This window comes from Schistocerca cancellata, chromosome 12 (assembly GCF_023864275.1).
Source record: "Schistocerca cancellata isolate TAMUIC-IGC-003103 chromosome 12, iqSchCanc2.1, whole genome shotgun sequence".
Classification (NCBI taxonomy): Eukaryota; Metazoa; Arthropoda; class Insecta; order Orthoptera; family Acrididae; genus Schistocerca; species Schistocerca cancellata.
Window position 1 is genome coordinate 168,906,587 of NC_064637.1, and position 23,302 is coordinate 168,929,888.

The 23,302-nt window shown below is 43.7% G+C and overlaps 2 protein-coding genes across 8 annotated transcripts in view; both read right to left on the reverse strand.

Moving 5' to 3' along the window:
* LOC126109880 (protein roadkill) overlaps positions 1 to 23,302 on the reverse strand; it is a 695,429-nt gene that overhangs the window by 412,544 nt on the left and 259,583 nt on the right. The gene's annotated exons all lie outside the window — the stretch shown is intronic.
* LOC126109878 (programmed cell death 6-interacting protein) overlaps positions 15,490 to 23,302 on the reverse strand; it is a 157,669-nt gene continuing 149,856 nt past the window's right edge. For 4 of the 7 annotated variants that reach the window (XM_049914955.1, XM_049914952.1, XM_049914953.1 and 1 more), the window contains 2 exons: positions 21,085 to 21,351; positions 15,490 to 16,660 (listed from right to left, as the gene is read on the reverse strand). In XM_049914955.1, the coding sequence (XP_049770912.1) occupies positions 16,545 to 16,660; positions 21,085 to 21,351 (383 nt within the window). In that variant the 3' untranslated portion in view covers positions 15,490 to 16,544. The remainder of the gene's footprint in view (positions 16,661 to 21,084; positions 21,352 to 23,302) is intronic. The other 3 variants (XM_049914956.1, XM_049914954.1, XM_049914951.1) reach the window with 1 other exon arrangement.

Sequence of the window (23,302 nt, forward strand, 5' to 3'; positions counted from 1 at the left end):
TGGAAATTGGTTTAATTTTTGCTCAAAAACGCCACAAGGACCACCCCAACTATAGCTTTTCTGTAATACGAAGTCCGATCTGCATTTCTTTCTTTCTTTCCCTTTTTTCACGGTCATTAACGATTTAAAAAAAAACATTTTCACTTACGATTTCTCCCCACATTTTCAACCTTCTTTCTTTTTCTTTTCTTCTCTCTTTTCTTTTTTTATTGACCACTACAAGGTGATGCGGGCATAAGACTGGAAACGTGTTCCGAGGGAGGTACACGCACCTGAAGGTGGAGATAAAAGGTCTTTCGGCAGCGTAGGTTTCAGTGATTGAAAGCACACATGAGAACATGCCAGGTGAGTGGGAACGTTCTGTCTGTACTAGGGAGAGAGAGAGAGAGAGAGCAGTAATGTCATCCGCAATCTCGTCGCACTTGCACATCAGTGCTTCCCAGTAGGTAGACTGCGACTTCCTAGACTTGTGCCTCATGGTTTAAAATTGTAGGGTCCCCCTAATTGAGCTGAGTGTGCACTATAGGTCAGAGGCTGCTACCCTGCTATCCGACTGTGTTGGGTGCCTTAAAGGGTTTTTAAATTAGGCAGCTGTGACTGAACTGGCACTTCGCAAAACAGTAGCTGTACGAGATCTGGAAGCATCTCGTAGCATCCACAGAAATGTTGCCACCCACCCTCCCCTGCCATTGTCCCCCAGAAGTAAACAACAAAATGGCAGAGTTTGAAGCCCTCCTAAAATAAAATGAAGCCTTATCAGATTAGGTACAGAAAGGTGTATAAAACCTGGTACTGATAACAGTGAGATTTCTTGGGAAAATGTAAGTGTATATCAAAAGGACAGGCTAACAGTAAATGGAAGTGGTGCATTTGTCACAGTAGATGAGAAACTCAGGTCCACTTAGATAGAAATTGAAGCTGCGCACGAGATTGCACGGCCAAGACTCGGTAAGAGTGGTGGGCATAAATGTGTTACTGGATCTTCCTGCTGAAAACTTTAGAGAAAAGCTCAGTTTGCTAGTTCATGTGTTCCCCTATCACTGTGTCTAATTGCAGGAGACTTTAATGCAAACGGTTAATTTGAAAAATTGCAGCCTCGAGGGCAGTGGGTGTGACAATGCATCCTGCGTAACTCCTCTAAAGACTTGGTACAACAAATAGCGCAGGAGCCCACTCGTCGTGCGTATGTATCGGACCTAGTGGCACCAAATAGACTTGACCTCCATATTTGAACTTGCATACATTTGTAGCAATGATTACCAAACTATAGTGAAAGTAGTCACCAAACCAGATAAGGGGGCAGTATTTCCACATCTTAGTTAGCAACTCGAAACAATTAGCTCCCAATAGGGGCCTGTAGCTCAAGTTTAGAAGAATAATTTTCCTCGCACCCACCTACATACGTAACTAGTAGACGAGCGACTCTCTAAGGTATACAGTCGCTGTGAAGAAACTTTTAAAGAAGCTGGGACCAGGTATATACGTTAGCATGAGGTTATAGGTAGGTGCTGAAAGAAATGAGTCTGGTTGTCGAGAGGGCAGCACTTGAAGCCTAGAGAAGAAGTGACAGCAGAATGGACCGGTCAGGAGAGCTCGTCGAATATCGTGTAACTGACAAACCGGTTGGGGACATTTCGACTCTTCTAAAGCTGCCCGAGTCCTCTTCTGGAGAGGCAGTTGTGAAGCTTAGCCCGGGCATACTTCACGTACTGACACTGTGAATAGCAGTTGTAAAAAATTGCACGAAATCGGTGGAATGAATCACTCGCGAGTTTCAGAATGCCACCAGTTGTCCGTCTGGCACACTGACTCTTTTTCTGGGTCATCAGTCGTCTGACTGGTTCCTCTCCTGTGCCGACCTCTTCGTCTGAATAGCACTTGCAACCTATTTCCTAAATTATTTGCTGGATGTATTCCAATCTGCCTTCCTCTACAGTTCCCTCTAGCACCGTGTCTTAACAGATGTACTATTGTCCTGTCCCTTCTGCTTGTCAGTGTTTTCCACGTGTTCCTTTCCTTTCCCCTCCGATTCTGCACAGAACCTCCTCTTCCTTGCGTTATCAGTCCACCCAATTTTCAACATTTGTCTGTAGCACCACAACTCAGATGCTCGATTCTCTTCTGTTCTGGTTTTCCCACAGTCCGTGTTTCACTACCGTAAAATGCTGTACTCCAGATGTACATTCTCAGAAATTTCTTCTTAAAATTAAGGCCTATTTTTGATACTAGTAGACTTCTCTTGGCCAGGAATGCTCTTTTTGCCATTGCAAGTCTGCTTTTGACGCCCTCCTTGCTCCGTCCGTCGCGGTCATTTTGCTGCCTAGGTAGTAGAATTCCTTTAACTTCATCTACTTCCTGGCCACCAAACCTGATGTTAAGTTTCTCACTGTTCTCATTCCGTGTACTTCTCATTACTCTCGTCTTTCTTCAATTTACTCTCAATCTGTATTATCTAGTCATCAGACTGATTATTCCATTCAGCAGATCACGTAATTCTTCTTTACTTTCCCCGAGAATAGCAATGTCATCAGCAAATTGTATCGTCGTCCTTCGACCTCGAATTTTAATTTCACTCTCGAACCTTTATTTTATTTCCATCATTGCTTCGTCGATGTATAGATTCGACAGTAGGTTTGAAAGACTACATCCCTGTCTTGCACCCTCTTTAATCTCATCGCTTTGTTCTCGGTTTTCCACTCTTATTACTCCCTCTTGGCTCTTGTACATGTTGTATATTACCCGTCTCTCCTGATAGTTTAGCACTATTTTCCTCAGATTTTCAAACATCAAGCACCATCTGACATTGTCAAATGCTTTTTCCAGGTCGACAAACTGTATGAATGTGTCTTGATTCTTCTTTAGTATTGCTTCCATTATCAATCGCATCATCAGAACTTTACCTTTCCTAAAGCCAAACTGATCTGTCATCTAACACATCCCAATTTTCTTTTTCATTCTTCTGTATATTATTCTTGTAACCAACTTGGACGCACGAGCTGATTGAGCAATAATTCTCGCACTTGTCAGCTCTTGCTGTCTTCGGAATTGGATGGATGATAATTTTACGAGAGTCAGACGGTATGTCGCCAGTCTCGTACATTCTACACAGCGACATGAATAGTCGTTTTGTTGCCACTTCCCCCAACGATTTTAGAAATTCTGATGGAATGTTGTCTATATCCCTTCTGCCTTATTTGATCTTAAGTCTTCCAAAGCTCTTTTAGATACTGATTCTAATACTGGATCCCTTATCGCTTCCAAATCGACTCTCATTTCTTCTTCTATCACATCAGACCTATATTCTCCCTCACAGAGACTTTCAGTGTATTCTTTCCCCCTATCCGGTCCCTTGTCTGCATTTAGCAGTGGAATTCCTGTTAATGTTACCACCCTTACTTTTAATGTAATCGAAGGTTGTTTTGAGTTTCCTATGTGCTGAGTCTGTTCTTCTGACAATAATTTCTCTTTTGATTTCTTCACATTTTTCATGCAGCCATTACGTCTTAGCTTCCCTGCATTTCCCATTTATATCATTCCTCAGTGACTTGCATTTCTGTATTCCTGAGTTTCCCGTATCATTTTTGTACTTCCTCCTTTCATCGATCAACTGAGGTATTTCTTCTGTTACCCGTTGTTTCTTCACGGTTGCCTTCTTCGTGCCTAAATTTTTCTTCCCAGCTTCTCTGATTGTCCTTATAGACAGGCCCATTCCTCTTCAACTGTACTGCCTACCAAGCTATTCCTTATTGCAGTAGCTATAGCATTAGGGAACTTGAAGCGTATCTCGTCATTCTGTATCCCACTTCTTTCCGCATTGATTATTGCTGACTAATCTCTTAAACTTCAGCCTGCCTGCCTGAGTCTGTATCTACTCCTGGGTACGTCTTACAATCCAGTATCTGGTTTCGGATTCTGTAATCTGACTGATGTCTTCCTGTGTCTGCTGCCCTTTTCCAGGTACACCACCTCCTCTTGTGTTTCTTGAACAGAGTATTCACTATCACTAGCTGAAATTTATCACAGAACTCAATTAATTTTTCTCCTCTATCATTCTTTGTCCCAAGCCCATAATCTCCTGTAGCCTTTTCTTCAGCTTCTTCTCCGACAACTGAATTTCAGTCTCCTGTGACTACTAGGTTTTCTTTTCCCTTTACGTACCGTATTACCTGTTCAGTATTCTCATATACTTTCTCTCTCTCTTCATCCCCTGCTTGCGACACTTTAACTATCATTGTCGGTGTGGGTTTGCTGTTGATTGTGACGAGAACAGCCCTAGCACTGAGCTGTTCACAGTACCACACTCCCGCCCTCCCTTCCTGTTCATAACGAATTCTACTCCTGTTATACAATTTTCTGCTGCTGTTCATGTTACCTTATTACTCATCTGACCGGAAATCACTGTCTTCTTTCCATTTCACTTCACTGACCCCCACTGCATCCAGATTGAGTCTCTGCATTTCGCTTTTCAGATTTTCTAACTTCCCTGCCGCATCCTCGCTTCTAACATTCTGCGCCCTGACTCCTAGAACATTATCGTTTCATTAGTCAGTCAGTCTTTTTCTCACGGTCACCTCCCCCTCCTGTAGATCCGAATGCGGAAATATTCCGTAACCTTTTGGCAATGGAGAGATTATCACGACACTTCCTAATTACGGGACACACGTCCTGCGGATATACATTACGTATCGTTAATGCAGTAGTTTCCATTGTCTTCTGCATCCTTATGCCGTCGATCGTTGCCTATTCTTCCACCTTTAGGGGCAGTTTTCCAACCCGACAAGAAGGCAGCGCCCTGAACCTCTGTCCACTCCTTCGCCATCTTCGACAAGGTCGTTGGCAGAATGGGGGTGACTTCTTATGCTGAAAGTCTTCAGCTGCCAGTGCTGATTATTATTATTGTGGGGTTCGAACCTGTGACTGAGGACAGTTTGATGACTAACCAAAGATGCTACCCCTAAACCACGGGAAAATGACCAGAGGGAGAGTTGAATGTGATAAAAATTCCAAAGTAATACAAGCACTCGATCACATCGTATGTAGACACAGGATCACACTGATAAGGCTCATTGTATTCTCTGATTGGTGCAGTTCTTAAAAATTATTTATTTCCTGGCACAATTACATTGTAATCTTACATGTCGGTTTCAACAACATTAAAGAATTGCATTCAGATGTAAAAAGGAAGGAATATCTTCTATACACTGTAATTTCACATTGATACTCATAGAACACATTTATTATTATAAAATAGTATAATATGAAAATTTTATGATTTCTCCTACCCAGAAACATTCCAATACAGACAAACCTCGCAGCAGATTCATTCGAGTGGCTCGGCACTAGAATAGTGGCTGCCTACTAGTAAAATGAGTCACATGCTACAGTTAAAGGAAGAACACTCGTCACATAACTCGCTACAAATAACCACGTGAAATGTTCGAGACAGACTCACCTCAGATCTACACAGAAGGAAAATATAAACAGGTCTCCCCAACAGATTGAATTCTGTCAGCAACAGCAGTTGTCAGTTATCTAACAAAATGAGAAGTAATTATTGATTACCAACTCATTCACTCTGTTCCTTAAACACCTACCTCTGAGGGTATATTAGGAGAGACACGTTGGAAACAGCTGCTGCAGCTGCCCTCGTTCAAAACAAAACTTGCCCGAGACTGATGCGGAACTGACAGGAGAGCTGAGGTGCCCGTGAGTGGAGGCGCCGGAATACGCGGCTGCCGTCACATCTTCCGCACGCTCTGTCCCGAGTAGTTTGCTGTACCTCTGCATCTCAGCAAGTGGGAGGAGCAGACGCATTTACCGACTGGTGCAACGTGACACATAATGTTGCTCACTGTAAAACAGTTGCACGTCGACCGTCGAGTGTTGTGCGAAGTGCAGTCGGTGGAAAATGTGCGCTCGGCTGTTTCTGTCACAGTTTGAGACCGGAAGTGTTTCGAAAAACCTCCGGCAAGGTCTGCGATGCAAAATGTAGTGGCAAATATGGCGCACGTAATGAATAAAAACCGTAACTGTCCAAACAGATCCCAAATGCCAGAAAATATTGCTCGAGTAAAGGAAAGCCCAGAACGAAGTCCGACGAAAACTCGATGACGTTTATCCGTGCGAACGGCAGTCGCGGGATCGTGGTGTCGAAACGTTATCGAAAAGGACCTGCATTTGTATCATTACAAATTTACTGCCGTGCACTAGTTAAACTCCTGCCCGGCGCGCCTCAGAAGACTCGACTGCCGTCTCGTCCTCTGCGCGAAGGTATCACTGGATGCAGACACAGAGGGTAACTCAGCCAGCACACCGCACTGCCGGCCGTTTCCAGCTTTTGTGATCGGAGCCACTAGTCTTCGGTCGAGCTCGTAATGGCAGAGTGCACCCCAGTTGCCGGCAGACGGGACAGTCACCCGTCCCAGTGCTAGACTTCGAGATCTGATAGGAAGTGGCATTACCACTGTGGCGAGACCGTCGGCCACACGAGTTAAAAAGTGTCCGAACGAACTTTCGAGCGACGAGTTCTGGCAGTTGTTTCCGAGTGAAGAGGAACTGGGACTTTTGCATCCTAATTTTTCCGTTTCTGCAGATGAGGTCCATTTCGACCTTTTGGGGCACAGAACTCTCAGAACGTGCGCCATTTTCCGTCAGAAAATCCTCGGCAGTACTCTACAGAGCTGTCACGTAATCTCGAGATCGGTGTTTGTGCGCAGTATTAGGTTTCCACATCGTAACGCGAACCGTTAACACCGACTGGTACGTTCCGAAACTGTTTAATCCACACGTGGATCAATTTGAAGAAGATAAATTATTGTACAGATATTTCGGCAAGAGCACAGATTGCCTCGCCGAGCTCGTCTCGAGGGCACGAGGTATTCTACGAGGAGAGGACGACTCGCAGAGGCGAAGAGATCACCTAGCATCTCTGTTACCTGATCTCTTTCCCTGCGGAACAAATTGAAGGGTCAGGTGTACTCCAGCAATCCTCACATACTGGAAGAGCTACAGCAGAACACTGAAAACATTGGCGCTGTCACAGTTCGGTAAGCTGAGTACCGATGTCAGTGATGGCCATTTCCAGCACCTTCTGTGACAGTTATCGTCACATATCGATCCCACGTCAGTATCGTAGTAAATATTTTGGAGCCAGTTTTATCTTGTCCACTACTGTTCGCCTATTGTTGTTGTCTGACACTTCGTATAAAACATTTATGTAATGTTAAACAGACCACTGTCAGTTGTTTGTATACTAGCAAAATCAAAACCTGTTTATGTTAAACATTAGAGTTATGTGCAATTTACCATCCGTGTGTCCAGATATTGTAATAATTTGTAGGAGTGGCCAGTGAGTAATTCCTTCACTTCGTTTACGAATTATTTTCACATCTAGTACTGTGGTCGAGAACTGGAAAGTTCGTCCTAAATTGTCTCTCGCTATTAATCACAAATACCATTAAGGGGCGTACGATTGGTATTTAAGTGTAAGAATTCATAGGTCCACAAGGATGTTTCTGCAACATGTTCGGTTATCGACTTAACACAGCATTCCTAATGTGTCCTTCTGTTGAAGAAATACTCTTCTGACCTCAGGCAAATTAATGTATTGTAACAGTTTGTGCATTTCATACATTTTTAACAAAAAAACAGTCCAGGTTGCAACAGATTTTTGATTTGAGTTACCAGCTTCGGTCCATAAGACCGTCACTCCAGATGACGTGAGGAGTCGGTGCACGAAGCCGCACAGTATTGACAATTAGCTGTCACGAACTGCAGACTGCCGCACTAATAGAGAAGGTTCGAGGAAGACTGACTCGTCACGGAGTTGCTCGTCCGACTGCACACCACAAGAGAGCCACCGTGCATCCCAGAGAAGTTCACTGCCGAAATACCGAGGGCGTGTCGAGAACACCCCGTATCCTCAGACGTCACTGCTATTCACCATTTATCGGTATCTTCCTCGAGCTCATTCTTTTCGTTCGGCTGCATACTGAGCCACGAAGTATCGGTAGCTGCGAAGCGGTAGCCGGTCAGACGGTATACGGCAGTAAAAAATAACCTCCGGCTGTCGACAATATTTTACAAATTATCGTCGTCGTTCGCACCGTGCTCGGTATTCGGATAGGATGCAGTCGGTCGGCAGCATTTGTGAAATATAGGTGCAACGAGATTCGGATTTAGAGAGACTGGAAATAAAATTGCACCCCTCTCCGAGATTCGAGTTCAATTTAATTGTACGTCTGCACTTTCAGTGTGACACGGCACATTACGCACTGCAGCATACGAGACTTTCACGAAACAGAGTGCAGCTTCAGGTTTTTGGAAATGGAACAATATAAAAAATTAACAGCACATTTTGTCGTGTACGATTTCAGTTTTTGCTGTGCTAGTTGTTATTGTTGGGATTAAACCGTCCTTTTATTTAGGTTGTTTGCTACTACAAATTTCAGTTGTGCAGGCATTCTCAGGTTCGAAGTACAATCCATTAAATGCACATATTTGGCAACGTCACTCAGTCGAAGCGTAGTGTGGTCTGACAGACTTCAGAATTCTAGGAAGAACACACTCAGCTTCTACTATTGTGTGATGCAGACGAGTACACTCACTGCAACCCTACTTCAGCTTATAGGAGGGTGTGCTGAAAAGTAATGCCTTCGAATTTTTTAATGTGAAATTTCTTAAAGTTTTTTAGATAAAAGAAGTTATTAACATTCTCCACATTTATTCTTCACGTTTACACGTTCGCAGCCCTCTGCTGCTAGAGGGCTCCGAATTGTAGCGTGTAATACGGTGGCGTGTGACGGTTTGTGAGCTTCCAGTCCACACGAGGAGCACCGTCTCCTTCTGGGTGACAGTGGCGGACCCAACACCAACGCTGCGACATCGCGACGATCTTAAAGGACACCTTCTGAGACTTCACTCTGATAGCGACGAAAGGTTGCAGCCCCATCAACAAAGTGACAGTGTCAACAAACTGGCCTCTCGTCAGGAGAAACGTGTTCGTCACCGGGTACACTGTGTCGAGAAAGAAATATGGAGATGTGAAGAATAAAAGTGTAGCGTGAGAATAATGTCTATTTGATTTAAGAAACTCTTAAAGAGTTTTCACATAAAAAATTCGGAGGCATTACTTTTCTGCAGGCCCTCGTACATTACACTCGAGAATGGCTACGCAGCTGAAACTCTGTAGTGGTGAATGTAAAAAGGTGGTTTAATTTGAAAAATAAAGGACAGTGCCCAAAACTGAAACTATTCCAGAAATTTAGCGTGGCTTAAACTTAAAATACAGTATTTACCAGATTATAGCACAAGGTGTCTTCCCACATCTGTCATTCGAGAAATACAGAGTTGTCTGACATCCGTAGATTAAACTGTTGCAGCTGAGGTCAACGTTTTTACATTGGGAAATGGATTGATACCATTAAACCGTTCTTTAAAGAATGAACTCCCACGTATAAAACAGTTTCCGACATCAGGTTAATTTACAAATCAGTTAATGTGTTAAATATTTGATGTTAGGTGTGCAAGAGAAAAAACCTTTAGGGGAGGTTTCAGGCGATGTCGAAAGTCACTAAGTGCTCTCGTTGCGAAACTTTGGCTGAATATAAACTGTATAATTTTTACCCCATTTTTACACTGATAATATTTTGCAGGCACATTAAATGGTATGTGTGGATACTGTCTGCAAACTGTGTTGCAAATGAGGTCAGTAGTAAAGAAGTAATAAATTAAAATGTCACACCTGATGCTAAAGTTTTACAGCAAGAACAGTGAAAATTTAGTAAGTGACAAACTTGTTTTCCTTTCATCATTTTGTGTGTGTGTGTGTGTGTGTGTGGAGGGGGGGGGGGGGGACGGGTGGCAGTGAGAAGAACATTTGTAGAGGCTCGAAATTACGCATATACTTGGGACTCGCCAAGGGCTCTCGTCCTCAAATAGTGGATCAATGATGTCCGGGTATTTGCACGCCACCAATTACATTGCCTCAAGGCAAGCACACTGTTCTTAACTGTAATACTTGTGTTACACTTTTAACATAAGATTGGACCACTTCATGAGCAGATTATGACAGCTCTTAAAATTTTGAGCAGATTATGACAGCTCTTAAAATTTTGAAATTTGGTCAACAGTTACACAAAACATTGAAAATCAAATTTTTGTTGCCTCTATTCTGCAAATAGGGCCAGGTTCTGGGATGGAATTTCAGTATTATAGATAGGGTCATTTTACATTTACAGATAAACCTTTGGCAATCAAGGTCTCACACGCATCTCTTGTGAAGGATTCGGAAGGATCAGACTGGGAACGGATATCGGGAGTCACGTCCCCGTCAGCTTCGAGCGAAACTGGCTTCTCCTGTGGTTAGTGGACAGGAAATTTTGTCACGATACCGAATCTGGGCTTTTTATGAACATCCACTGTGTTTAAACTGTAGTTTGCCCGAATCCATTAGCAGTCTGAAATGAAGCAACTAAAATCAGACAAATACTCAAAATAGGATATATTTTTGTGGGAGAAGTCTAGACAGGGGCCAGTGGCTCGCTTACGCGTTTCGTGCACACCGTGAGCTACGGTGGGAACAAAAGAGGATCTGTCAACTGCCAGTGAGAAAGCAGTTGGCAGACAAATGAGAGGTGAAGGAATTTGTCACAATCTCACATTGGTATAGATGTTTATTCAGAAAGAAACAGCAGTGTTTGCAGTTCACACCCTAGCCACAACATACTCTGTAGAAGCAGCCAAATATTTGTGACACACTGTGAGTTAGAAGGAAAGGTACACGCTTTGAGGGGCAATAGTATTGGTGATTCTGAACAAAAAGCGTCATACGAACGTATGTCCTGTTCGTATCATTTTATGAGGAAACTGAGGAACACAGAGAAGAACAGGGGAAATGAAGGTCATAGTAAATGAAACATTGTGGTGTCATGTTGTGCTTAATTATGTACATTTCCTCACAAAGGACATTCAAAAAATTGTAGTGTTTGCTGTGTTGCCGGTCTGAGCTCATTCTTACGGCCTTTACTCGAGCACACACGTCTCTGTCGCACGTCCTCCTTCACCGGCACTTGCGTGCAAATACAACCGAAGTAACATTAGGTTGTGTCGTATTGTCTTTACTGACCTTTCGAATTCGTACTTCACTTGTGCTCACGGTTATGTACGCACATAAAATACGAGCGAGAAGTTCCCCATTTGTGTCCACTCTGCACTTGTTGATTTCGCTCTTAAGCTAACCCTATAAATGGTAATCTAAGGGAGGAAGATCGGGTGACTTCCACGGCCGGGCGAGTGATCCGATGCTAGGAGTACATTTCAGTGAGGTACAGGGTTACTGGCCATATGGATTTTTCAACAGCTGTATGTTAAGGGGAGTTAGAACAGATTTTTTGCTTTTCACATTTTCGGATTTTTATCGCATTATAAAATTTGCAAATAAAATGATATATCTATCACTTATAAACTCACATGGGAAGTATTTTATCTTATTTTTTTAAATGTAATCTACACCAGTTGAAAATGTTAAAATTTTTATGTGCATTACTTCAAGATCTAACTAAATTGGAAACTTTTTATATAGAAGGCTGTGGATTACTGTGTTATAAAGTTTAAATTATGTGTTTATATCGGTAGCACTGTCAAAAACAGTGTTGTATCGTTTCGTAGTATGAACACACATTGTATGTCGAAGTGGTAACGTTTTTCTGAGGAAAAGTGACGAATAGATTAGTAAATCTCTCAAAAAGTAAAATATGATGCCAAAACAAAGTGCTTTTAAGAAACATGGGTTTCACGGTAATAGATTTTCAAATAAAAGGAAACACTGTGTTCAGCATGTGGCGTATGAAGTTACAGACAATGAAACACAGGCAAACTCGTCCGTATCTAGGAAAACACCCATTAGTGCTTCGAAGATTAAAATAAAACATTGTGATACACAGTTTTCTCAAAAAGAAAGTGATGTACATGGTAGGTTAGGTTATATTCTGATAGATTTACACATCTCAACAAGGATGTTAGGTGTATGTGTATGTTCTAAAATATGTGGACGGACAGTTAGTTTACGTGAGGACAATGAGGTATCAAATGGATTAGCCAGGAAACTTATCATTAATTGTGTCACTTGTAAATATATCTAATTCATTTTGGAATTCTGATACGTGTAAAGATAATTATTTTGAAGTAAATGTTAGGTGTTTTTGTGGATTGAGAGCTACTGGCAAATGACACACTGCAGCAGAAACAATGTGTGCCGTGATGAACATGCCACGCCCATCTTGTAAAATCGACAAGTATGCGGGATTTATTGGTGCTGTTGTGGAATCTGTTGCATGTGAGGCAATGAACGGTGCTGCAAATGAAACTGTTGACATAAATGGCGGCATGACTGACTGACGTACCAGTAACTTTTGATGGCACTTGGCAGAAGTGCGGCTACAGTTCTAAGACTTCTGTTGCTACGGTTACCAGTGTGGATACTGGAAAGGTAATAGATTTCCAGATTTTAACCAAACATTGTTGTAAGTGTAAATCAGGGAATGAAGAAGGGCATATCTGTGACAGAAATTATGAAGGAACAAGGGGTAGTATGGAGACGTGAACAAAAGGGGAGTGTGTTACACTAAGTTCTTAGGTGACGGAGACTCAAAAGCATACAACAGTGTAGTAGCTGCTTAGTCTTATCGTGAGAAGTTTATCACCAAACGGGAATGTGTTGGTCGTGTCCAGAAGAGGATGGGCACCAGGTTGAGGAAGCTGAAACACAGTTTGAGAGACAAGAAACTTTCTGGTGGTAAAACCATAAGAGGCAGGCTGACAGACAAAATGGTTGAAGAATTACAGCAGTATAATGGGGTGGCCATTAGAAATAATACTGAGCATTTGTTGAAAATGAAGCAGGTAGTATGGGCTGCCCTCATGGACCTGATTTATGGTGCAATTACCACAATGCCCAGTACTCAAACAGTTCACACAGCCATAAACATTCCATCCCACCAGCAGTCGTGGATATCATAAAACCTATTTACAAGAGACCTGGCAAATCCTGAATTATTGAAGAAGTGTCTGCATGGTCAGACTCAAAATCCCAATGAGTCATTCAATAATCTTAAATGGACTGGTTTGTTTGTGTGGCCATCTTCTGCAGCAGCTGTTAACCTCTGTTATTATAGGTCATCTGTCTTGAGTTGACTGCAGTGTAGTTAAAAAGAATTACACCAGATGCATTTTGCTTTTATTTACAAAGCATCTTCTGTGGTATTGGTGTTTCTTTACATAGTCTGCACATTTTCTTTTTAATTACATTGCAGTCAGCTCAAGACAGATAACCTATAACAACAGATTATATGGACTCATGGACTCGCTTACCGAAAAATGTTTTTGTTGGAATAAAGACACTAAAGTGTGTGTGTGTGTGTGTGTGTGGGGGGGGGGGGTCAGTGATGCTGTTATTGCTTTTAATGATGGCAACATTGGTAGGGTGAAAGTGCTACAGCATATGGGAATTAATCCTGGAGCAAACTGCATCAGAGAGCTTGAACGGATGGACAAGGTTCACATTGATATAGCAGAGTACCACTAAGGAGCCCAGAAAGAAGAAAAAACTTGGAAAAAAGTCAGAGGATGATATACAGTATGGTGCAGGGTGCTTCTGAATGACTAAAGAAAAAAAAATTAAGCACATATTAAGTGAGTTACAGTCTTTCGAAACTTTATAAGCCGTTCTTGAAAATTTACATTTTCTGTTTCTCAAAAACCACTTCGAGTAGAGTATTCAAATTTCCAGGGAGTAATAAAATACATATCCTGAGTATAATGAGCTAAAAGAAGAACATAATGTTATGTATAATTAAAATTACTTAGGATAATGTACAAAAAGTACACAAAATTTTAACCGTGTAATCAAAAAATTGTATTTCCGAAAGCAGTGTCTGAAATGCAATTATTGTACTTTAGTAGACTCAGAACATACAGTTTAATGTCCTGTAAAAGTTTCATGTCAATGGCTACAGTGGTTCCTGAAATACAGGGAAGCCAAGTCACTAAACTTAACATTGTCGAGATAGGACATTCCAACTCCCCTTAGAAAAGGGCATATGTTCATTTATAGGTTTTTGTTCAGAATCACCAATACTGTCACCCCACAAAGCCTGTATATTTCCTCTTGACTCACTCTGTATAGAAATACACGGTCTCCGGTCTCACCTCTCGTTAGTTAGGCAAATCATCATCCCCTATAATGATACTGGTGACAATAATAATATCACAGACAACTGGCTAGATAGTAAGCAAAAAAGGTAGTGAAGATAAAAATTAATAAGCATTCCTTTCTATTTTATTTCTCCTTGTATGATCAAAAGATAGGCAGTCAAGAAGTGGCATATGTTTAGAACAGGTAAGATTTTTAACTTTGTCAGATTATGTCATTAAAACAATTAATAATTTTGTTAGTCAGGATATGTTAAAAATAAATTTTTCTCAAGGTTAGGGTCATTCTTGTACTTAAGTGAATATGACTATAAATTTTGTGATCCATAATTACTTGTATTGTGCTAGTCTTCAGTATCCATATCGTAATACCCAAGGAACTTATGTCATCAAGAAATCAGTGAACAAATTTCTCCCATATACATTATAAAACGATTAACAGAAAAACTACAGAAAACTATACAAATACTACAGAAAAGCTCATTCGAGACTTACAGACAGTAGTTTCTCCCTACGTACCATTGGGAAATGGAACAAGACGGGGAAAAACGATAGTGACATACAAACAACACTCCACCAGACCATAACTTGTGAAGCACCGGTCTAAATGAACTATTCACTGCAGCATAAAATCTGGTCATCTGTCTTCTGGGCAACACAGTGTCGTGCACAGCAGCAAACTCTAATTTCGTTAGGTGAGCCGTCACCGCGACTCACTTCAGAGCGTCAGTGCCGGGTGTCTGCTGCCACTCGCCTCACATTCGGCGTCAGTCCCACACCCGGGCACAAAGAGTCAGGTCTGCTGAATTACCAGAAAGGAATAAATGTGTTCTTATGGAACGTGTTCTGAAAAGATTCCGACACTCCGTATTTATAACCAATTTCAGTTCACAATTCCTCTGTCTGGGGAGATATTTCCAGTTTTTCATCAAAATGCAGCTCTTCCTCACTCCTATCTGTTATCGATCGATCGTCTGAAATAAATATCGGATCTACAAATTTTCACTTTTTTGCGTGTGCTTGTAGTTTCATAATAGACGACTTAAAGAGCGATATGACTGCGCAAAACTTTGTCTTAAACTTGACAAAATAGCTGCAGAAAAACATCAGATGTTGGAGTTTATAAAGATTTGGTTTTACATTTCAAGTCAATCATCCACATACTGAGGTATTATTCTGTGCCTCAGTAACGAGATACCTGCAGAGTACCAGATTTGACGGCTGTCGTGTAGGAGGAAAAGGCGAGCGCAAATCGTCGTAAATAATTTTAAGAAACAGCAATTAATCCTCAACGTATCTTTATTGATTAAACTTTTTTAACATACAAAATATATAAGAGTTTTCTGTGCAGCACCTACCATCTCCAGCATAATTAACTGTATAAACATCACACCAGCAATGCAAATGCTGGTAATATAAAAAGAAATCAAGCAAACTCACTACAAAACACATTTTGATTATTATAATAGTAACAACTAAAATAAAAGAGACACAGTACACTGAAGCCTTCTACACAGTCTCAGAAGGAGAAGCACCACAGTCTCCTCTAGACTCGGGCTGCTCGTTTCCACAAGCAAAGCTACACGTCTCTCTGCCTACTTTTGAGACAGTGGAAATTAGAAAACCGACAGGAGCTGTACGGCACAGATCCTTACTTTGAGACGATGAAAACTGCCTCTTAAAATTCAAAGCTTGACAAAAGAAACAGTATATAGCAAGTCTTTTAAACCAAATATACGCACCTTCCGAGAGGAGGGAATAGGCTTAAAAGTGTCCCCGTAGGAGCTCACCAACTTTTGCCCACAGAAAAAGGCACAGAAATCGATTGGAGAAAAGAGGCTAGGAATGTGGCGTGCACGGCAGAGTCTCTAACACGGCCTGCCTAAAAATGTCTGTTCGGGCGAGAAGTTAAAAGATCAGTTTCAAACGTTCAAATATTCTCAAACGACAAACGTACGACGGTCGGCGTAGCCGCGTACGGAAACGAGACCCGGTGCGATACGACACCGCGTGCCGTCGCGAGTGCCGGCCGCAGCACGCCGCGCAGAGGAAGGACGACAGCAGACGGCTACGTAAACAGAGATCGGCACCTTTCCGTCCGCCTCTCTCGAAGAGCGGGCAGCGACGTCCGAGGTGGAAGTACGGGAGGTTTACAGAAGCACAAAATGCATAGAAATACGTAACGAACGGCAATTTTGACGCACATAGTGCCCGTGCGACTAGCTGTGGTGAGGCCTGCAGGCTTACGTGCAGATAGACTGACAGAGGGGTAAATTTTACGGCGCGGCGCACAGTCTCGGAGCTGCAGCTGGCAGCACCGGGGCTCCGGAACTACGTCACCACTGTCTGTTCTGTGGCGGCGGCTGCTGCTGTTGCTGCTGCTGCTGCGGGTGCTGAGGGTAGCCGGGGTAAGACTGGTACGGTGGCGGCTGCGGGAAAGGGTAGACGTACCCTGTCGGAATAAAACAGAGGACGAAAATTAGACACACTATCGTGTAGCCGTACATCGAGAAAGTGGAATGTTACGTGTTATATCTAGATGCCGCCTTCACCTTCCTCTAACCTTTGAAATGTCTTATTTAGTCGAGACACTAAACCACAGTGCAACTCGGAGCTTCCCACATTAACACGAAATAGTGAAAGTGGAAGAACAAGTACTAGGCTCAGTCGGGGAGTTGGAGGCCGGACGTTTTCTAGCACAGTCCGGCAATTACCCGTAGTGTCACAGAGATACAGTAGTAGCACGGTGCTAGTAGCGCACGAGTCCAGGGGAAGCCGACCGGAAGAATGTTTACTCAGTGGTGCATAGATAACCTTAATTGCACAAGGGAAAGCACAGGATGGAACAACAACAACAATATGGGAAAGAGAGAGAGACTACTACTCACCACATAGAGGATGCACCATGAAAAAGAATACAAGAAATGTTTCAGAGCTTTTGGATAACATCCAGAACTAGATGTCTCACACAATTGCACAACACTCTCTCTCTCTCTCTCTCTCTCTCTCTCTCTCTCTCTCTCTCTCACACACACACACACACACGACTACTGCCTCTGGGCACAGAGGCCCAACTGCGACTGCCTGACACGAGCTGCAGTCTAGCACGGGTGGCAAGTGGGGGGTAAGGAGGAGGTGCCCTGCTCATTAATGTCGATGCCGCGTCCCTCTTCACTAACATTCGCACTGCCTGTAGCCTTGCCACTACTGAACACTACCTCAGCCTATAACACCATTACCGGTCACTACGAGCAACTGTACGCTCACCTACAATTGCTTCTCTTGCGAAGGCACCGTCTACGAACAAACTTGTGGTTCGGAAATGGACACCTGCTTGTCCGTCCTCTCATAATATATTCCTGCGCCACCTAGTGGAATGCTCCCGAATTGCCCAGAATGTCAGACCCGTTATCTGGTACAGACTAACCGAGGACGACACCTTCCTGATCGGGACTGAGAGTGGGGGCACCGTCTCCGACATTCGCTTCACCTCGTCCTCGGCTCGACGACCCACCTACCTCGATACAGACCCCTACCTCGAGGACGGCCGCACCGGTACCTCGTCCGAGTCGAACCTCGCGACCGCCGGCAGTATCTCCACTTCTACAGCTGCTACCCGTTCCACGTCGGGAAGTCCCTCCCGAACGGCTCGGCCGCACGCGGTCGACGGGGCCGTAGCGACGGGCGGTCCCCGTCGAAATACGGCAGGGGTCTCACCGAGGCCTTCGCGGGCCGAAATTGGCCGCCGATCTTGCCCGGAAACACGTCTCCCACACCTCGTCCTTCCGGTCACCTTTCACTTCCGACACGCCCACTGTCCGGCCACAGAGGGCTACTACTCCCTCGACTCGGTACCGACCGTGACTGCAGCACCCGAATCGTATTCTCTGCCGTAATTTCAAATGTCTTTCATCCTGCACTGAAATGAGAAATAGCTTACCCACCCCTCCCACAGTGGTACTGTACTGGGCTTCCAACCGTTCACCTCGTGGCTCGCATCCCAGTCACACACCCGGATGCCGGACCTGTATCGAGATACGGCCGGACCACTCGGTTGCCGAACGTGCCACCCGACACCACTGCTTCACTTTAATGATTGCTTCCCAGCCTGTGCCACCTGGATTCTTCCCAGAAACATCAGTTTTTCTGAATTGCACAGGAGGTAACTCCCCTACGACACATCCTCTGTTCCCATACCGCCCCTGCCTCCATCTGCCTAACCCCTTCCCTGCTCCTCCCTCCCCACAACTCCCTCTCACCGTAGCACAGCTTCCTGACCCTGCTCCCACCACGCCCTTCACACTCCCACAGGTAGCACTAGCATCTTTCCCCCTCCCCATCCCACGTGTCGTCCTTATCCCCACTACCCACCAAAGCTAGATTTCTGCTTCTGCGGAATGACCGTGTCCAAAAGCTTTGAAATGTTTCTTTTTTTTTTTGTGTCACTGTACCTGTCTCCAAGCCAGTGCCACGTCTGTGTGGTGAGTAGCAATCTACCCTTTTCATATTGTCGTACCTCTAATTAAACGTTTACGATTCGTGGTGTTTATCTCGAGAAACGACACATCGGCAATTCCGTCAACATTAGCATTACTAAGAGACAGATATATTTTTGAAATCTTATCAATAGTTTTACGATCCTCGTATTTTTATTCTCTGACCGACATTTCAGAATCTCCCGTGCAACACGTGACAGTTCGTCGAGGGAGTGTATACTAGTGCTTCTGTTCGGATGTGACACTTAAATAACTCGGTAATACTTTTGTTCTCGTAAGCACTTTCCCACTGTGCACATTTCTATTTTAGACGAGGACGTTTGACGGCTGTGCTTTGCACCACTATGCACGGTACGCGATTATTAAATTACTGCTACCGATGTAGCCACATACGTTACCGGTGGTAGGTACTATGTTCGTATAATGGTGCATTCGATGCAGTTATACGATTTGTGTTTGACTCCTTTTTACTGTGGTGTGTTATGTTTCAGACACACTGGAGAATGGACAATGCCTGAAACTGGCAATGCAAAAAATAAATAAATACAAAATTTTGTACACAGTACGGTGGCAAAATGTCATTCTTCAATTTTATTTGTCTGTGGGGCCTAAGCAACTGATTGCACCAGGTTTTAAATCGGACAGGATGCGGACGTGTGTTCCCACAGTCAGTTACGTGTGTCAGAGCGTACATCCCGAGAGAGTCCTCCGAGTGTGGGCTCTCCGACAGAACGATTACTCAGAGGTTCTGCCGGAGGAGTGGGCTACAGAAGACACGGAAGTGGTCAGTACTGAGGCACAGCTTACTGCCAGGCGAGGACAGCGACATTAGCCCTTCCTCGTGACCGTTCGGTGACTGGAAAGTAACAAATGCCAATCCGTGAGCTTCTATCTGTTCCGAACAGTGGTTTAGAAGTGGCAGACACAAAAATAGTGCAAAATGAAATTTTCACACTGCAGCAGACTGTGTGCTAATGCGACACTTCCTGGCAGATTAAAACTGTGTGCCAGACCGGGATCTCTGCCTTTCACGGGCGAGTGCTCCGCCGACCGAGCCGACCGTGCACGACACGCGACGCGGCTTCGCTTCTGCCGGTACCTCGTCTCCTACCTTTCGAACTTCGCAGATGCTCTTCTGCAAAACTTGCGGGACTAGCATTCCTGGAAGAAAGGATATTGTGAAGGCACAGCTTACCCACAGCTCGGGAGATGTTTGCAGAACGAAGTTTCGTATCGGTGCACACACCACCTCGGAGTAAAAATTTCATTCTGGAAACATCCCCAGGCTGTGGCTAAGTCGTGTCTTCACAATATCCTTTCTCCCAGGAATGCTAGTCTCGCAAGAGAGCTTCTACGAAATTTGGAAGGTACGAGAATAGGCGTCGGTGCGAGTAAAGCTGCGAAGACAGGTCGCGAGTCGTGCTCGGGTAGTTCTTTCGGCGGAGTCCCGAGTCCGAGTCACAGTTTTAAATGGCCGGGAAGTTTCACAGAATTAGTGGCCCTATTCACATTAACTGCAACATTACGGAATTAGTGGAGTACACCGTAGTCGGGTCTAGTCCTTTTACGCAGTATCGGCAGCTCGGCTTACTATTTATTGAAACGGGAGAGAACCCGTCTGGGAAGTACTTCACAGTGTTACACTCCTTCAGCTTCTCTCTCACAAATACACACTGCTATGTGCGGAAGAAAATTACGAGGTTCCTTCCATTTACAGATTACACTGTTCAGTTATGATGTATTCCGTACTAAAATTCCGACATAATGTAAAAACAACATAAAAAATACGTTAATCTCAACAAATAAATCTTTTGTGTATCAGTCTGAAGAGTATCTCACTTTTAGTATTCTTCTGCATTATCGTATCTGTATATGAGGTTCTGACTGTGTGTTAAAATGACTACTTATCAATAGTCAATGTAACTTACAGTACTGTGAACAGGACTAGGACACGACACTCTTTCGGAGCACTACATTCCGCTTCAAGGAAGACAGATAAACTGGTCGGAAGAGCTTAGAAAGTATACGAGGGTGGCAAGGCACTCGGACCTCGAGCTAAGAGAAACCCGTATACTACAAGAAAGAAGATAGGCAAAAATAAAGGGGAGAGAGAGGACGAGGTTGAAGACAGTACAATGACAAGCTCTGTACCAGCCAGAAGGAGCAAATTAAGAAGTAAAGATTGATTAGAGGAGGAAATGAAAAGTGAAAGAATAATGCAGTCAAAGAATACAAAAAAATGTGGGACGAGGGGGATTTGTACGTGCTAGTACGATCTACGCAACTCGAGATCTACGCAACTTCACCGTTATTTGTGGCTCTTAATGAACGCCAACTTTACACGGGTGGAAAAAACTTGGAGGAGTGAAATACAACGTACCTGGTTGATGTGGATACGGTACTGCAGCTCCCCCGACACCGGCCGTGTAAGGGTTGAACGAGCCGGGGGGTGGCACGTACGTCGGATACGGAGCGGCAGAGGACGCACCGTACGGCACGGGCATGCCCTGCGGGTACACGGGGTACGGGAGTGCCCCGGTCCCTGCGGCAGGGGTCACCGGCGGCGGGGCGGACGATCCCCCCTGGCTCGTCGACGGTGGCGGCGGGCGCGGGGGCGGCGTCCCCTTCTTGTCGTCCGAAGTACCTGCTGTGAGATCGACACCTGTCACCGCACGTCTGTATCCGGAGATACCTTCGAGGCTGTGTACTGTCGCACACTATAAAATGTATTCTACTAGTGACTAAAGGATTAGGGCAAAATATAGATAACTTGGCTGCCTACGGAATGCAGATTGTAGTTTTTTTTTATTTATATATATAATTGTGAAGTAAAGTTAAATATCTTCTAACCAAATTCTCCAACATTCCAGAACATTTATACAGCCAGGTTTCACATTACACATTCCAGAGATCGTGTCAGCAAGAACAGTGATAGATGCAATTTTTTTTTTTTTTTTTTTTTTTTTTTTTTTTTTTTTGTCACAAATTGATTTCCTGTTCTAGTTTCAAGTAACACCATCTGGTCATCTCCTGGCTGACAGACATTCACGCTTACTCTTAGATAAGAAACAACTTCCCACAGTCATTCGACGAAATTTACCGAGTTCTTTACTAAGCAACCATTCTTTACAACTCACAAGAAAATGATTGTGTTTCACGTGTTCAAATATGCGAAGGCAAGTTTTGAAATCTTGAGCAGCTGCGCCAGAAAAATTTACGTGACTGGGTAAGTTACAGTTGCTGCCGTTTTGCAATGGAATCGCAAATTAAATGATAAATGAAGAATAGAATAAAAGCAAAATAAATAAGAAATCAGAAATTAAAAATACATAAGTCTCAAAAAACCTGTTGTCTACACTAATGGTAGATGAAGTGACACTAACATAAAAAGTAAAGCTGTTGTCAATTCTATTCTGAGCACTGTGCAGCTTTACTGTATATTCTTGTGTCGGAGATGCGTTCCTCTAAAGTCTCAAACAGTTCACTTCATTATTGATCGTTGCCTGTACAGCAACAGTAGATGCACAATGTGATTTGTCATTTCTAATATCTTGCAAAGTAAGTAACTGTCAATTTTTTCCCCTTACTACCTGTAACCTTTTCGGGGAAACTTATTATTTTCACTACGATCTTCTTACTTTGTAATGCTGACCGTGTTAATAAAAACTTTCTGGAACTCCCACTGTGCCAATTTGCAAGTGGCCTAAAGCAAACTCTGTCTTCACCCACTAACACAGGGTGTCGCAGGAGAAATGTTCAGCGGCGAGGGATACGGTAGGACCGATCGATTGAAGCAAACGTGTCTAGTAAACTTGGGCTCTTAACTGCACCCCTTAAAAGCTTTGAATATTTGTTCATCTTTGGTACTGTAAAACAAATCTCTCCTACTGCAAGCTCTTTACTTTCCATGTCGTAGGTAGATACAGTGTGGACCAAAACGAGAAAAAATTGTCTAGTAAACATGGGCTGTAAAGTGATATATGAAGATCTGTGACCACTCGTTCAGTAGAAGAGATGTGTTTCACTACAGCAAATACGAGCAGACGCTCATAACTCTTAAGACGTGTATTTTAGAGCTCACGTTTATTAGAATATTTTTGCTTCGAATGATTGTTCCTGTCGTATCCCAGAAAATTGACTGTTCCTCCTGGGACACTGAGTATACCTGTCAGTGACTGTGAACATTCAACTCTCGCAGCAATCACCCACTCGGCTACTCGACCCCATCTCTGTGTGTTTACACGAGTGGCAACACGAGGCAGGGCCCGACATTTGCTGCCGAGTCGAGCTGTGTTCGAGTTCTCTGTCTTTACTGGTTCAATCCTGTCCTCCATCTTTTCACCTCTATTTAATGGCTACATCTCCTATAATCTGCTTCACGCATTCTAGCCCTTGCCCGCTCCTATCTTTCTCCCGCCTGCTGTCACTCCCAGCACTAAGTCGACTACCTCACAACGCTGAAGCAGATATGCCTCTAACCTGTCCAACCTTCTGGTGGGAACGACTTTCCTCAGCTGGCCTTTTTAGTGCTTCTTTATTCTGAAGAAAGGGGAAAGTTGGAAGGAGAATTAGAGGGTCTATATGAGGGACGTGTACCT